At 36.6% G+C, this 17009-nt stretch overlaps 1 protein-coding gene across 1 annotated transcript in view; it reads right to left on the bottom strand.

Annotated features, from left to right (window-relative positions):
* Positions 1-17009, bottom strand: part of LOC103723314 (glucose-6-phosphate 1-dehydrogenase, cytoplasmic isoform) — a 45146-nt gene that overhangs the window by 22169 nt on the left and 5968 nt on the right. The window contains exons 4-12 of the mRNA XM_008814199.5: positions 15589-15655; positions 15323-15509; positions 12654-12811; positions 12411-12479; positions 9750-9808; positions 9128-9164; positions 5131-5202; positions 4780-4927; positions 4448-4543 (exon numbers count right to left, since the gene is read on the bottom strand). Of these exons, the coding sequence (XP_008812421.2) occupies positions 4448-4543; positions 4780-4927; positions 5131-5202; positions 9128-9164; positions 9750-9808; positions 12411-12479; positions 12654-12811; positions 15323-15509; positions 15589-15655 (893 nt within the window). The remainder of the gene's footprint in view (positions 1-4447; positions 4544-4779; positions 4928-5130; positions 5203-9127; positions 9165-9749; positions 9809-12410; positions 12480-12653; positions 12812-15322; positions 15510-15588; positions 15656-17009) is intronic.

The following is a 17009-nucleotide window of genomic DNA, read 5'->3' as shown; positions in this document are numbered from 1 at the left end:
CCGTCGGATGCCACCAGAACCAAGGTAAAGCCCTAGCCTTCCGCCCCTTTTCTTATTCTTCTTCCATGACCCAAAATTAAGGTCGTTAGCCTAGCAATCGGCCGAAAATCAGACCCCTTATTTTTTTCCTATTTTTGGCCGAAGTTTTCCTTCTATTTCAGCCACCAGCAGCACCGATTGTTGATGTCGAGACCTTGGTTGAGTCGCCCGGGCTCCCTACCTTCATCCCTAGTCGGAGCCGAACTTCCAACCACCGGCGAGTGGGCTGGGACCCGAGAATCACCGAGCCAAGAAACTCCCATGTTTGGCCCTATTTTGGGTTGATTTTTGTCATCCAACAATCGACGACAACTGCCCTCGATCGCCTCTGGCTGCCACCGCGTCGAACCACCATGACTACGGTCGCGGTGTGCTGCCTCCTTCCCCTGTTCTGCAAACGAGAAAAGAGAGAAGAAAAAGAAAAATTAAAAAAGAAAAGAAGAGAGAGAATCTCTCTCATTTCTTCTCTCTACCTTCTCTCTCTTCTCCCTCTTTCTCTCTCTAGGAGACTTATAGATCCTAATATAGGATTTTGTTGACCTGATCTATGAACCCAAGTTGACCCCTAGAAAGAAGCCCTAAACTACTCGGGCCGTCTATTGGACCGATCAACTCGGTCATGTTAAGTATCCCTGAAACCCACTACTGATGAGCCATGTCGAACAACCTTGGTCCTGATCAAGTCCATGCCCCATGATTCATTGATCGAGTTGCTTAAACCTGACCCGTCCGGAGCTGTCGTACTCTATCACTTGATCAATCAACTTCTTTTCTTATTACTTTAATTCTATTTAAATCGTCGAACAGAAATTAATCTCGCTTTTAATATTTTTAATTAGGTTTAGCAGATTTGCCTAGTAAAATTTGACGGTCTAAGGCAGAAGAGGTAAGTAGATTTTACTCATTATTTTTCAAATGATCATGTTTTCCGTGCATAAAATTTGCTTGTGGAAATATTATGCTTTTCTTAAAATTACGGATCAGTATATATGTTATGAAAATCATGCTTTATTATGAAAAATAGTTTCATGAATGTTTTAATGAAAATAGCTTTATTTATGCGATATGAATCTGATCATGCCATTTAATATGTTTTAATCTATTTATGTGTATGTTTTAAGAAAAAGATATAAGTTTTCTAAAAGCTCTTAGATAGCTATGTATGATTCCTAAAATTAGAAAAATCAACATCTGAAGCTAACATCCATACGAACACAGGCCCCACCAACAGATATAAAATTGGCATACGAAACAAAAATCTTTATCGATTACGAACACGAACCCTGTCACGGATATAAAGTGATCATAGCACGAATATCTGTGAGCAATGTTTTGAACTATGATATGGCTAAATAGCAAAAAGACGATTTATAAATTTATTCTTGGAACCATGTTTATGAAATATAAATGATTTATGCATGCATGATTGGCTTTATAATATATTTTATATTTTGTACTATGAAATGCTTTTTGTAATATCTATTATTTTTCTTAAATGATGCATTGGCATGAAAAAACTTATGGTTAATCCAGTAAGGTAGAGTAAGATTTACTTACTGAGCAGTGTCGCTCATATATCTCTATTTTTATTTTTCTCTCTTCAGACAAATAGGATCAATAGGGGCGAAGGATGGCCCAGGCTTAGAGTTCGTGCTAACAAGCTTGGCGATCTATAAAAACATTAATTCTTTAATGGTCATGAATTTGTAGCCTAGTATATTGAGGATTATGGGTTTGGTATTTGTGTTTGAATTTAAGCACTCTAAACCAGTATTGGTTTCATTTAATGGATGATGAAATTGGACTTTTATTTATTTTTTTTGTTTCAGATAAATTTGGAAGTTAAATAAAATGTTTGGCTTCATGTTATCGTGAGTTGTACCCCTTGATAGCATGGTCGTGTTATGTTCCGTATTTGGAGCATGAAACTTCCCTTCTTTGAAACTTGCTAAACATGAAGCTTGATTGCAGGACCAGTGATATGAGTGTTCCACAAGCACATGATTGATCCACTAGCTTCCTCACTCATAATAACAAGTGTGTGTGGTGAGAGAAGACAAAACAAAAACTGAAGATGTTGCAAAGAGACCTAAACCATGTATCTAATATTAAGTCTTAAGAAGGTAATTTTATTATGATATTTGAAAGAAAACATCCCCAAGAATGAACCTCAAGGCAAAATAGAGTAATAGAAAGAATTTCATATAGCGATGCGCGAGTGACTACTTGACCGAAGCATTTTTTCAGGTAAAATGACTTCATTTTGGTTCACAACATCATAACGATGTTACAAAAATTTGTCATGCCAAATGGTGCACTTAAACCACTCAACATGAAAAATAAAAAGCAGCATTCATGTCTAATAAAGAGAGATTTTAATCGCAAAATAAGTCAACAACAATATGAATGCCCGCAGCAGAAATCATCACCATAAAGGTGAAGGTCTCTTTGTAATTAGTACTACAGTCTTGTGAAGACATGAGCAATAAGACAAGACTACAACAGTAGATTAGTCTTTGGTTGTTCAACCCACTTGCGGATGTTAGGGTTCTTTTTCCATCAGGGTGGAAAGAATGTCCCTAGAGTTAAAGAGAAACTAAAAGCCCTTACCTTGGTTTTCATGCAACTCTAAATGTTGCATAGTGCATGGAAGGATCAATGCTCTTGGTGAGAATGAATAGCCACTTAGAATATGAAGCATCTTCGCCATCATCTAGGCTGGAAACGATTAATTGATGCAATATATGAGAAATTGAACTCATACAGGGTGCACGCATAGGAAGTAGCAAGAAAGCAAGTTGCAACAGGAACCATAACAAGAAAAGAATCACAAGATTGTGGAAAAATGGGGATAAGCAGTTTATCTGGTAAAGCTCAAGAGGTGGTTGAAAGTAAAGCAAGAATTTCAAGGAAGAATAATAAAGAGAAAGATGGATAACTTGATCAAAAACTTGCAAGAAAGCTAGAAAAATGGCTAGGCGAAGACCTGGTAAGGAATTTCTTCAAAGAAGTAACAACATATGAAATATAAAAGCCATGAATTAGTATGATCATAGAGGAAATAACCCTTAATGCACGAGTCATGCCCAATGTCAGCCTGTTTAATAGACCTAGGAAAGAGATCAGTGCATTGATCAAGAGGTAGATGGACAAAGATAGCCAATGAGATGTTATATCATAATGGGCAGCCCAATGCACAAGGCTCCTGCCCTTGCAGGTCTAGGGAGAGTTAGATGTACGTAGCTTTACCCCCGCATGCAAAAAAACTATTTCCATATTTAGAACCTGTGATCTCTAGGTCCCAATAGAGCGACCTTACTTCACTGTTGTGTCAAGGCCCACCCTTGAATGGGATGTTATATCATAGAGGCAGAAATAAAACTGAATGAATAGTCTTATTTGGAAATAAATATGGTCGGCGGAACCATTCCGAACCACTCGGTTCGAAGCGTCCCAAGCCGTATCGGCAGCTTACCGGGACGCTTCCGGCAATCAAACCAAGACACCATTGCCGGAGGGGAAGGAGAAGAAAAAAAAAGAAAAGAGAGGGGAGAGGGAGGGAGAGAGGAAGGAAGAGAGGCCGGCCTGGGGCCAACCGGCAGAGGCCAGAGAGCCTCCACACAGAGGAGGCAGAGGCCGGGGAGAGCAGAGGCAGGGCTCCAGCTCCGATCCCCTGTTTCGTTCGAAATAGGAGCCCGAAGAGGCCTCTTTTATTTTTGCACATTTAAGTTGAAGTCAGCAAACTCATTGCCGACTTCACTTACTTTTTTTTAATTTTGCAATATTTAAGTGAAGTCGGCAAACGATTTGGCGACTTCACTTAAAAATCGCAAAATTTTTAGCGGCCGAACCCCTATTTCGAACGAAACAGGGACCCGACCGCAGCCTCCGCCTCCTGCCCAGGCACCAGCCTTCTCTCTCCCTCCCTCTCTCCCCCTTATCTCTCTCTTTTCCTCTCTCCCATTTGCTCTCTCATTCACTCTCTCCCCTGCCTCCTCTGTTGTGTCGGTACAAGCCCAGACCGACACGGCACGGCGCGGGCCCGTATCGACTTGTGCCATTGGACAACCAGTACAGTGCCCGATACCAGCACAGCAAACCAAGGACATAAAAATATTTTTCGACAAATAGCAGCACCAAGATGCTGAGATTGCAAAATTACTTCTGTTTCAGTAAAAGTACTATAGTGTTGTTCCACATTATAATAACATTGTTAGATATGCTGAGATTGCAAAATTACTTCTGTTTCATTAAAAGTGTTTCATTAAAAGTTTTGCTTCCTAGTTTTCTCAGGTTGTCTACTATTGCTGTTAGATGCTGAAAGTAATCAAGAAAAAACTTCCAGAAAGATAATGTAACAAAGCTGATAGAAGCCATCTGTATAATCAGTATATGCAAATAGCTATACATTTAAAGATGTCACCGGGAACATCCTTGAATTGAACACGAATTTCTGCTTTGCTTGAATTCAAAGCTTTTCCTGCCTTGAGTATAAAAGGCACACCTGCAGTGCATGGTTTTTATTAGCATTGGTTTAAAATAATGAAAAACACAATATTGACCACAACGTAATTCAAGACATTTGCCTAGTCATTGATTTCATAAAAATATATCCAGCCAGAATTATTAGATTCTAGTGGTCTATACACAAGATTGAAAACATTACCATGAAAAGATTAGATAATGGATGCACTTCGAGATAATGAGTACTAATAAAGTTTGTTCTAAAATTTCACAAACCTTCCCATCTTTCATTGTGTATTCTTAAAACAACAGTTGAAAATGTTGGGGTGTTGGACTTGTCAGAAACTGTTGGGTCATCTCTGTATCCCTCATATTGTCCAAGAACAACCTCTTCGTATTTTATGGGTAGGACTGACTGAAGAACCTGATATAAACAATCATACAAGTTTCCCAATATCATGGTTAGGTGTGGCATGAACAGGAGGTAAAAAAGAAAAACAATATTCTTCATTGTCTAGTTATTATTTGTAATTTTGTACAAAGCAAAATGGTTATATTATCCGGTAAATAGAAGATAGATGCAAGTAGAACAATGTGGTATCTACAATAGCAAATGAACTTCATAACCTTCACTTTCTCATCTCGTATGTGCTCTGGCTTAAGAGATACGGGCTTCTCCATGGCAACTAAACAAAGAACCTGCACCAGTGCAAAATAATTTATTGGTCAATTTTCAAATTTTGGATACAACCAAAAGAGATGTTTCTTAGGAAAATTATGTGCAAAGAAGTAAGCAAGAAGACAAGTATATGAAAAGTAAGTAGGTCTATTAAACATAATCAGAATGAGACTATACTGATGCCCAGTTTTAAAGACATTATGGAGATTAGTATGGCAAAACAACAAAACTTCTTGTTGCAGATCTGACCAAGTATACTACATTCTCGACAAATTTTGTGCTTTCAAAAGATAACTTTTTGCTTATTTGTAATAAAATCATAAAAAAAGACATAGTTCAACACAGGATTATGAATTATTATTTATTATTGCAAACGTGAACAGATTATTGAGCTGCCCCTAGGTGGGCAAATTCTCTGCAATACGACAAATGATTATAATTTACTGAGAATCTGAGATGGTTTAGGAACATAATATGGCTACTCATTTCCCAAGTACAAAAGGAGAGAATATGGAGACAATTGTTTGGAAATGTTAAGTTGAAAAATATTTCACTTTCATTGTGGTGTCATGATCTGTTAAACCTGACATACATTGTTGACCAGTTCCCTAATAGCTTAAGTTTTTGGCATCAAGTGATAAGTTTACAAGTTATCAAATCTGCAATTGTTCAGGATAGCGGTTGTAACCTTCACGCAAATGAAGGATACACCTTTCTTCATGCCCAATGACTGTGTCCTTTCACGCGAAGGATGAAACCACGATCCAATTTTTAGAGGTCAAGGGTTCAAATCCCCTCCAAAACAATTATTTATATAATTAATTAACCTGGTAGTCATCTTGATACATCTTATATCATAACTCATTTACCCCTCCATATGCATGGTCTAGGCCACACATGAGGAATGTTAAGATTAATGTATATTGACCCATTTCCTAACAGCTTAAGCTTTTTAGGTCAAGTTTTTAGTTAGCATGATCAAAACACTAAGCCTTAAACCATCTAAACAAATAGACATAGATAATGTGACCTAGACCATTAATTATGAGAAATTAGTTAAAGAGAAAGTACATAACAAGATTGAATCTCATATACATGAGACACTAATGGCACATAAGAATAAGTTAAGGCGAGGAAAGGGAAGAAAAACAAAAGCAACGATATAATAAGTTAGTAGGGCTTCAGAAGGTTAACAATACATGCAATGGTTGAGCAGGTCAAGCATGAAGCAAAAGTTATGTGATAACATTATCTATAGTGCCATCCAGAGCAGAAAGGACATATTGGCAGCAGTGACTAATATGCAGTGATTTTTCTACTCTAGTTAATAATATGCCACATGTATGCCTCCTACAGTTTCAAAATGAAATTATTAAGATTTGACATAAACTTGAACCCTAACCAATAATTGGTCCACTTCAGCATACCACAGACATTGCCACCAATGTTAAGATCAAGATCAAGTTGTAAATGGATTTGTGGTTAGGATCAGATCAGATGGTGAATCGAATCATAGATTGTAAGATTTTTTTGATATCTCATGAATATTTTTAAAATGTAAAATCAATGTCAAAATTGAAATATGAGTCAAATATGGAACATATGAATTGAAAACAAAAAGGAAAACATATAAGAAATCTAGTTTCCAGCCCATATAGAGCATATCTAATGAGCACACAGTGTGTCTGGTTATCCAAGAGATTTATATAATACCTCTCAATTCAATTATCATTTTAATTAGAATATTTAGCAAAAAATAATAAGATTCAAACCAAGGTATGCTGAACCCGCCGATTTGGAGCGTACTAAACCGGACCGGTAGGTTACCGGCACGATTTAGCCCATCGGTTCAAAACAAAGGAAGAGCGAGAAGGCGAGAGAGGCAAATCAAAATGGAGGGAGAGTGAGAAGGCGAGAGAGGAAAAGACAGAGAGAGAGAGGGAGGAAGGGAGGGAGAGGGAGAGGGAGGGGGAGGGAGAGGGAGGGGGAGGGAGAGCTCGCCAACTTTAGTTCGAAATTTTCAAAAAAAAAAATTTACAAGACATCCCCTATTTCAAACCAAACAAGGGAATCCCCTTGCCGATGAGATGAGGGATTTTGAGCCCTCCCTCTCGGCCTCTCTCTCCCCCTCCCTCTCCCTCTCCCTCCCATCCCTCTCTCTCTTCTCCCTCTCCCCCCTCTCCCCTCCCTCTTTGGCTCTCCCTATGTCAGTATGGCCCGGAACTGTACGGTATGGGTTCGTACCTGCCTAACCAGTCGCCAGCCAATATCCCTCAAGTACCAATTCGAAGAACCTTGGATCTAGCATTTGGCTGTAAAAATTTGCCTCAAGACTTATAAATGATTGATAAAATTAAAAAAGTCATATAGTAAAATAAACTATGGAAAATGGAATTACATATAATTTAATAAATAAATAGCACAAAAATACGAACATTTATAGGTTCAATGGGAAAATTGTTAAGCAAAATTGGTGAAACCGTATCATGACCGCCAATGGTCCAATATTGGGTTGGTACAGTATCATACCATATTGATACAAGGAATGTACATCAATGTTGATCATGTGCCGCTAAGAGCAAGCGAGCAAGAAAGAGAGGAGGTAGAGCAAGAGACAGAGAGAAAGGATACCAAAGAATAGGCAGATTAGGGGTCGAAGGTCATCCATCGAAGATCGATGGTCACCAATCGGGGTCAGAGGTCTTTGATCAGAGGCTGGAGGTCATCAATCGAGGCAGCAGGTAGTCCGTCAGAGGCCTAAGATCGTTGACTAGGGCCAGAGGTCTCCAATCAGAGGCTAGAGGTCACAAAGGGAGCTGGTGGCAAGCGGAGTGATGGAGAAGATTGAGAGCTTGGAGGTCAGGAAGGGGGCCAATGGCTAACAAGGCAAAGTCCCTCATGACCAGCATCCTACTGATGGCCCAAGCAAAGAGAGTAGAGTTTGAGAGAGAGAGAGTGACTAAGAAGGGAGGGCAGAAAGAGAGAGAGAGAGAGAGAGAGAGATCAAGAGAGAGAGTTCGGGGATGGTAGGGGTTTTTTAAAGGAATCGATATGATCGAACCAGCAAGTGCTAATTAGAACTGAGCCGATCCGAGTTTCGCTCGGTTTAGACCAATTCTCCGCTTGTTCTAAAACACACAGAAAATTGACTTGGTTCCGTAGAGGTTTGGGTAGATATGCCCAGACCGAGTGATTCGAATCGGTTTGGCAAGCCCTGAGATAGTATAATCAAGTTGGTTCTTATGGTGCAAGGAACTGTATAATTCAAAATATGGATCTGGATCCTATGTTTCTAATTGATCCCAAACCACATATAAGATCCATGTCTTTTAAGACCATTTTGATCTGGATCATAAGAATTAGGTCGTGAACTATTAGATTTTGACAACAATGATTACCACCACCTTCAAACATGGAAATAAGAGTTAACAACAAATAGAAATAGGAAAAGCAATTTAAACATAGGGAGCAAAAGGTTTTTGTAAGATTTAGAGGTGCTTGGAGAGATGTGATCTTCAGTTTTCCAAAAGACTTGAACAATATTGCATAAATTTGTGAGAAATTATGCAACAGCTATCTTGATTTATGTTGAATAAAAGGCCCAGGTTTTTTTTGGATCATTTTGATATCTAGGAGATTAGAATCCAAAATGCCTAGTAATATGCCTCCAATCTCTGAGATGTTTGTACTCAACTATAAATTTAATACTTCATGTATGACCTGAGTTGCTTTTGTAAATATTAATCTCCAGTATAGAATAATAAACATGTGATGATAGAAGAACAGGAAGAAACTGTTTTATCAAACAAATACATAAATAAATAGTAGTGGTGCACAAACTTAGTAAACAAATACTAATCCTTGTCACTATAAATAAAATTTAACCATTCTAATGCCAAATGTTTTGGTGCAAGCAAAGAACACAATGAGATATGACTTGTTTACCTGCAATAAATGATTTTGAATAATGTCACGAATGATTCTGCACAACAAAAAAAAAAAAATCAAAGGAAGTTAGCTTGTCAAAAGTTTTAATGCAATGAGGGAGCAAATCGCCAGCATAAACAAATATTAGTTTTCTGAATTCCCACATATGATAAAGGATGACTGAGCTATTTCAACAAGTGAACAGATATGGTACCTATACCAAAAAATAAACACATGGAAATAAGCACATCTAAAAGTCAGTGATTCCAAGGAGAAGTGGGACTGGGTTCAAATCAATACAGGGAAGGGGTCTTGTACTATATACAAGCAGTTATTATGCAAAACTATGATTGGACCAAATTTTCTCAACATCGAATTGATGAGTATAATGATTTGGCTTAGCAACTCTAGGATAAAAGTCAGTGTCCTACTTCAATAAGGAAACAGATGCTGAAATCCTCAAGGAGAACAGAATCATACAAAGCATGTGAAACTGAGCTTTGAATAAAATATTGTCAACCAAGGGTCTCACATTTTCCTTAATAGCACCAGCTACAAGCTTGCACATTTGTAAGATTTTGATACAGAATATCTTGAATGAAGAATATTTATAACTATAAAGGATATGAAGTTTCGGTACCCATATTGATCAAAATATCCTCCACGCCCTTCAGTTCCAAAATTCTCCCTGAAGACAATCTGGAGAAAATGGGTTTATCTCTCAGAAGTGAAAAAATTTCAAAAGATATGCTCACAATTTAATGGATGTTGGATTTCTCTTAAACACAATTTTTTATTTTAGCATCTTGAAAAACTAAAGCTGTGCAGCTTTTAAGCAGTGAGCTGAACCTCAACCATGACTTAATGTAAAAAAAAAAAAGAAAGGGATAATGGCCTGTTCCATTTTTTCAACTCAAATTATAAGTATTCCATTATCATAATCATCATAGCAGCAATTGAATACATATGCTTTTATCAGAACTTGCACTTTACAAAACAGAAATTTAATCAATCTCCTGGTCACCTACAAATCATGAACTCGGTAACTCATGCCGCAGTATGGGAAAGTACTCTATGGCCCTAGTGAAATATCAATGTTTCATGAGTTCCAGTCAAGGAAAAGTATGTTTCACGATGAGCCTTTGGCGCTAAAGCCAGTAAAAGGAAACAAAGGATCATGATAGCATGGTCTAGGAGAAAATAATGTATTGGCACTAAACCATCGGTCTGATGAACCGTATGTAAGTTGCTACTCGCTCTCCACCATATATGTGTGTGCAGAATCTTATTCTAGCAGTTCTCAATTCTGAAATTATTTGTAAAAATCATAGATATGGATATTCCTCTCAACCATCATATTATTAATAAAAATAAGTAGCATAAAAGAATGATCCCTAAATTCATTTAACAATAAAAGCCACACAATAGTAAATTAAATGTATAAGAAAGATTCAACAAAAAAATATTTGACACATTTTGTTGACAAATCCATCAAAAGATCATCATTAGACAAAACCTTCTCATGAGATACTTTACAACCTCAAAAAATGGCAACGTAAAATCGACTATTCCATGAGACAAAAACAGAGTCATGCATGGATTGAAGATTCATCTGATAGGTCAGGTAGGCAGTGGCTGCTGTACCACCACACTGAGAAGTGAGAACCATAACTGCATCATAACTTCAGGTTGTTTCAGTAATTTCTAGATCACTTCCATCCATTCTAGGGTACATATCTAGTTTTACTACTAATTTTTTTTTTAAAAAAAAAGACTTGACATAAGCTATATTCAATTATCCAATGACGTCATCTCCATATGTTTTGTTGACCAGAACCTACCTGACTCAACCAGCTAAGATGTCAGCTATGAATAAATAATTAAGGGCCTATTTAGGAAATCCAGTAGGATTGGGCTGGATTTCACATGGGATTCATAGAGTGGGCTGTCTATTTAAGTAGGCCCATATCAATCCAATACCTCCCCAGACCAAATCCCATGGAAGGAGAACAAAGACCTCCATGGATCTTTTTTTTTTCTTGTAGGCCAACAAACCCACAGATGAGATTTAGGCTATAATTAGGATGGCCTTTAGAAAAATATGGGTTGGGCAGAGCAACGTACCTGATTCTTGTAGGAAATCTAGCCCAATCCTGCTGGATTTCCCAGATAGGCCCTAAGTGTGTTTCATTTGGTGGTCAGGTATCGATCAAGCCCTACTGACCAACAAGCTAGTAAGGTTGAGTATCATATAGGTCATAGAAATCCTACTTTATTATATCCGATGAGGAAAATATCCCTTTTCCCCTTTTCTTTTTTTTCATTGAATTTTGTTTTACAATAATAAATTAACACTTTAACTTTTCCAATGGAGATAATGATGTCACTCCAAGTTAGGGAATCATATCCAATATCCCCTTAAACTAAATTTTACAAATCTAAAGGATACAAAATAATTTCTTGAAGTAGGGGTAATCACCTATGTTGCAAGACATTCTACTAAAACAAACAAAGGTGTTGAATTTGAGCAATCAACAACAATAAGAACGAAGGACAGAAATGAAATCAGATTCTCTAAAATCACATTTAGGATTTGATAAGGAAGACAGTGCAAGTGTTTTTGCCGGTTTCCAATCCCTAATCTGTAAATAGCAAATTGGACAGAGCCACAGGGCAACATTAGGGAATTAAGATTTGGAAAAACTAGGGTTTAGAAAGAGAAATAAGTTCATTGAAAGGTATGGAAGATAACATGCGGAATATATGGATGGGTCCTTTACAACTTTTAATTTTATTTTTACAAAGCATAAAATTAAAAATGCAGTAAATGGAGATGAGAGAAAAATAGACACAAAAATAGATTGGCTAAGGACAAAAGTCCCAAGAAGATGCTAAAATCACCATACTTGTAGTTCTCCAACTATGTTGATTACAGCCAGACTATACATCTTGGAATGAAACCTTAAACTTTGTTGGAAATTTTAGTCTTCAGTGTAATCTAATTGTTTTGGACATGGCACTCAAGGAAAGGATGTGTTCTCACTACTCAACATAAACAGAATTGTAAATTGTGATTTTTAACTTTAAAAAAAAATAAAATATTTGAAAAAATGACAATGAAATGTAGAATACCCAGCACTAGAGGCAAAAAGAAAGGAAAAGGTTAGAACTTACTAATTTGATTAACAAATAAGAAAATAGATTCTTTCTGCGTAAAATGGTATATATCAGATTGTTTTGGAATAACTTATTATAGCTATAGATCTGCAACAATCTTCAGCAACCACAGAGAAATTATTACCTGAACATTGGCAATATTATCACGATTCCATAGAGGCACAAAGAAACGGTTGGCAAAACGAAGCACAAGCTGCCAATTCAAATGCACACAGAACAAAATGATCAATAGAGAATAGCAAGTAGAATATTTAAATTCACCAGAGATTGGGAGGCAGAGGCATCTGGGAAAGGGCTACCCATGGCCTGTGAGAATTTCCACCGAAAGCTAAAAAAGGACATATTTCAGTTATAGTTTGAATGGTACCAAGTTCTGGACCAATTCCTTCCCCAAATAGTGATCAATTCGGTAAATCTGTTGTTCATCAAATAGCTCTCCAAGCTGCATGCTAAGTTCTTCTGCAGAGTCTAAGTCTTTTCCAAAAGGCTTCTCGACAACAATACGAGTCCACCCACTAAGATCAGCTGAAAAAGAAAATATAAATAAATGGCAATTCATGGTTTCAAAGAAGATCCATAAAACTTAATTGCTGAAACAACTGAACAATGTTATGAGAGGAATGAGAAAATGCATTGGGAGTTACATTAGTGAATAATAGTATAGAGCAAGATAAGATTTTATATTTATATTATTCATGTAACGAATCACATGCAAGTAGTTCTAGATGCAAGTAAATAGTAAAATTTTCGGTAAACTCTCTTCTAGAACAGTTAGCTCTTTCAGTTAACAATGAGTTATCATCAAAATAAGTAATCTAACAAAAAAAAAAAGAATTTGACCTAAGTGCCAAATGGTTTAATTGTGTTTGGCCAAATTTAATTTCCAGCTGCAAAGTATATGAGATAATGAGCTTCAGCATTTTATGTGTATAATTCTCATATAAACCTGCAGAATAACTTTGCATTATCCTGCCTTTGGATTATGTAGTTCATGAAGTCAAAACTCCTAGTCTAATAAAAACATGACCGGCACTCTCATAGTTTTTTATTTCTAGTTTATCATCTCATGACACTTTCTAAATACCTTAAATAAAAATATCTGAAAATGATGAAGCACAATGGTACCCAACGGCACACTCATATTTTTTTATTTCTAGTTTATCATCTCATGACAATTTCAAAATACCTTAAACAACAATATCTGAAAATGATTAAACGCAATGGTACCCAAATATACAAGCTAATTGTCATGATAGCATCATAGAAAAAATTTCAACAACATTTTTCAAAATACTGGCTACATTCCCAAAATTCGAGCATCTACTTAAGTATCCAAAGGCGTAAAAAACATAGAGTTGATGACTGATGGATATCAGTAATGCAGAATTTGGCTCAAGATTCAATCATTCAGCTAATGTGCTATAACATTAGTAGGAATTCGTTCTATCAAGTAAAAACCAAATGCTGTACTACATCTGAATCCTCATCCAAGAAAACAAAAAAAAGGGGGGCATGTGAGGATCTAATTAAATGCCTATAAGTACCACTTATTCAATAAACCAAGAGGAGATAATTATAACTAGTTGACCAAGATGGAAGGAGGAATAAACTAACTAGCAGGTACATTCACATGCATATGCATATTCACAAATGCATGTACATCCATATTCTTGGTTCATTATCTCAATCAATCAACTCATTATCCTTAAAGAATCGGAATCAAAATCTGCATCAACTTTGTTGAATCTCATGCAAATGCACACACACGCATATGCACATATATTTGCTATTTGCTTTTGGACATCAAACTATCATCAAGACCTCCAAAGCTGCTTCAATTTATTTGAATCAAACTTGCAAGGAACCTAAATTTATGGGAAAGGGTGATAGTATAAAGACTAAGAAAAATGACAACAATCAAAGAGAACTAATTTAGTTTTTATGCAAGAAGGTTAACAATGGGGGCAATCTTCTTGAGTAGGAAATTGTTAGAAAGCCATTGGAAGTAAATGTTCACGGCCCTTTCCATCGAGGTGTGCAATATTTCTTTTGCTGAAACAAAATGAGAAGTGGTTGAAGTTATACAAATTAACCATTGCCATAATGTGAACTGTAAATAGTCAATGTTCCATAGAATAGGGGAGGCTGGTTGCTTCTATGTTCAAAACTGGGAATATCCATACTTTGTTACATCTCAATTTTTTGCAAATTAAAAATAGAAAAAGGGTTAAACATCAAATAGCAATTGAGTTTAATATTCTCCCTAACTCAAGAAGCACTAGCATTTCATGTTCCAAGTAAGTGTAGAACATATCAACTGGAAGAATTTACAAAACATTGATTGCATGCATATGATTGGAAGAGCATACCTGACATGAGATTTAGGCCTATAGTGTATGTAGAACGTTGATTTATGCATAACAAATAGCATCTTGGCTTATCGGTTTGCAGGAAACTCTTTTACTGAAGGACTCCTATCAGTGTGTCCTTAGACAGAATGTAACAGTGAAGATAATAATAATAATTTAATGATGACAATGATGATATACTTGCGTTGTTGAATCAATACTAAAAATAAAATAAACAATTTAAGACAACAGAATACTGCATGAGCTCGAATAAAACTGAATCTACTTCCTCTCTCAACTAAACCTGAATGGTCATATCCGTAGCATATTAGCATTTATATTGCTGTAAAATTAGAAAAGAATTGTCCTCTCTTTTGACCCAATCTGCTCTAACCAGACATTCATTCATTAAGCGCATTAAGCTACCTATGTGCAACTCAAAGAAAGTTTTAGGCATTAGAATAAATTACATTCATAAAAACTTCTAATCCAATCACAAAAAGATGTGAATGAGCATTTCAAGTCACTTGGAATCCCTAACTTAAACAACTGAGATTTAATGATGAACCTCGCTGCAAAATGTAGAGGGTGCTAGTACAAGTGCAATATTTATGGTACAAAGTTCAAATTAGAATACTGAAAGTTAAAGAATCCAGGTTCATAATGGGTCTCAGCATAATAAGCTTACATTGGTTCATGCAGTATCTTCTGATCATTTTGCAGACCAAAGGGTAAACAGATGGAGGCAATGCAAGATAAAACAGTCTGCGAGAGGTTCCCAGTTGACTTCTTTTTGATGACTCATGCGCTGAAATTTCCTTATTCAACAACAAAAATCCATCCTCGCTGTCATAAGAACCACTAACATACTTGACCTGCAAAGTACCATTTAATACTTTTTCAGGTACATCACTTGAGAATCTTCAGAGGGCAGAAAACAGATGGCTGACTTACCAATTGTAAAAACTTCAACAGATCATCTGTATGCTCAGTTGAAGCTCCTTTACTATGACTAAGGAATCTGTACAATAAATATTAGTGTGAGGCAATTGCAATAGAGAAATTACTGCCAAAGCCAGAATTGTAGAGGGACGGTTATCTTTTTCTTTTTTCTTTCTTTTTTGTAAGGGGGACAGTTATTGTTAAATTGAATATATAAGCAAAAAATTCAGGCCTGAAAGAAGCACAATTGTCCTTCAATATTCTTGCTTTCTTTCAACCTGTTAGCAAGGTTTTGTTGCCATCAGTTTATCCATTTGTATGCATTTACTCTCTCTCTCTCTCTCTCTCTCTCTCTCTCTCTCTCTCTCTCTCTCTCTCTCTCTCTCTCTCTCGCACACTCATGGTAAGGGAGGTGCTCAGTCTAGTTCAATTCAATAATTAAGAGATGTTGCAGGGATTCTAAGATCAGTAAGATCATCATTACCAGGAAGTTCTAGGTGTATCTCTCTCCCTATTTTTCTTACCCTCTCGGCTATTGCCATCAGCTATAGTATTGTCATAATCTCTCCTTTTAAGCACATGAACTATTAACCATCAAATTATTACTATCTTTTTGTATCCAAATATTGTTGATTGTCAGCCAACTATTGAAATGGTTGGTACTGATGAATTGACCATTATTTGATAAAATTACTATTTATATATGACACGAGGAAATCAATGATGACCAATTCACCTTGTAGAAGGCCATGTACTTATTCATGGAATTAACTATCAAGAGGAAGTTTTTTATGGATCAAGCTCTAAAGGGAGTTAAAGGAACCACTAAAGGGGAGTTTGTTTGTTACTTATGGAGAAAGCCATCAGTTAACACGCAAGGGGAGCTAATTTCTGCAACTAACTATCCTCCTCCATTTTGAAACTCTCTCGACAAACACAATGTACCACAACACAAAGCCAATAAACAATGCATATAAGCCTATGATGTATCTTTTTCTTCTTTTACTTTAGAGTGGACATCTGACCTGCTCTAGGGTCTTTTCCCCCTCTAGAGTGGAGGTCCAACCCACTTCATCTTTTTCTTTTACCTCTAGAGCGGATGTCCAACCTAATCTAAAGTTTTATGGTGTCCACAATCATTTTGCTGATGAATGTATCTTGTTTCTTTCTATTTATGTCATTTCAAGGTGCATCCTTCTAACCTATTTGAATGGATGAATCCTCTAAGGATGCCATGAATCTTTTCTTTTTGTGCTGGATAATATGCAAGAGATTCTAAAGAGACAACCATATTAGAGAATCATGGAAGCAATCCAAAAAAGCATGGGTCGATGCAATTAGAGATGGCCTGCACAAATGCATTCACATTTTGTAAAATTAAGGGGGAAAAAAAAGCATGGGTGGATGCAATTCAAGATGGTCTACACAAATGC

This window comes from Phoenix dactylifera, chromosome 13 (assembly GCF_051530095.1).
Source record: "Phoenix dactylifera cultivar Ajwa chromosome 13, Ajwa_hap1_PhDact_Kaust_v1.1, whole genome shotgun sequence".
NCBI classification, from domain to species: Eukaryota; Viridiplantae; Streptophyta; class Magnoliopsida; order Arecales; family Arecaceae; genus Phoenix; species Phoenix dactylifera.
The sequence above is the reverse complement of the archived record's forward strand: the minus strand, read 5'-3'. Positions and strand labels throughout refer to the sequence as shown.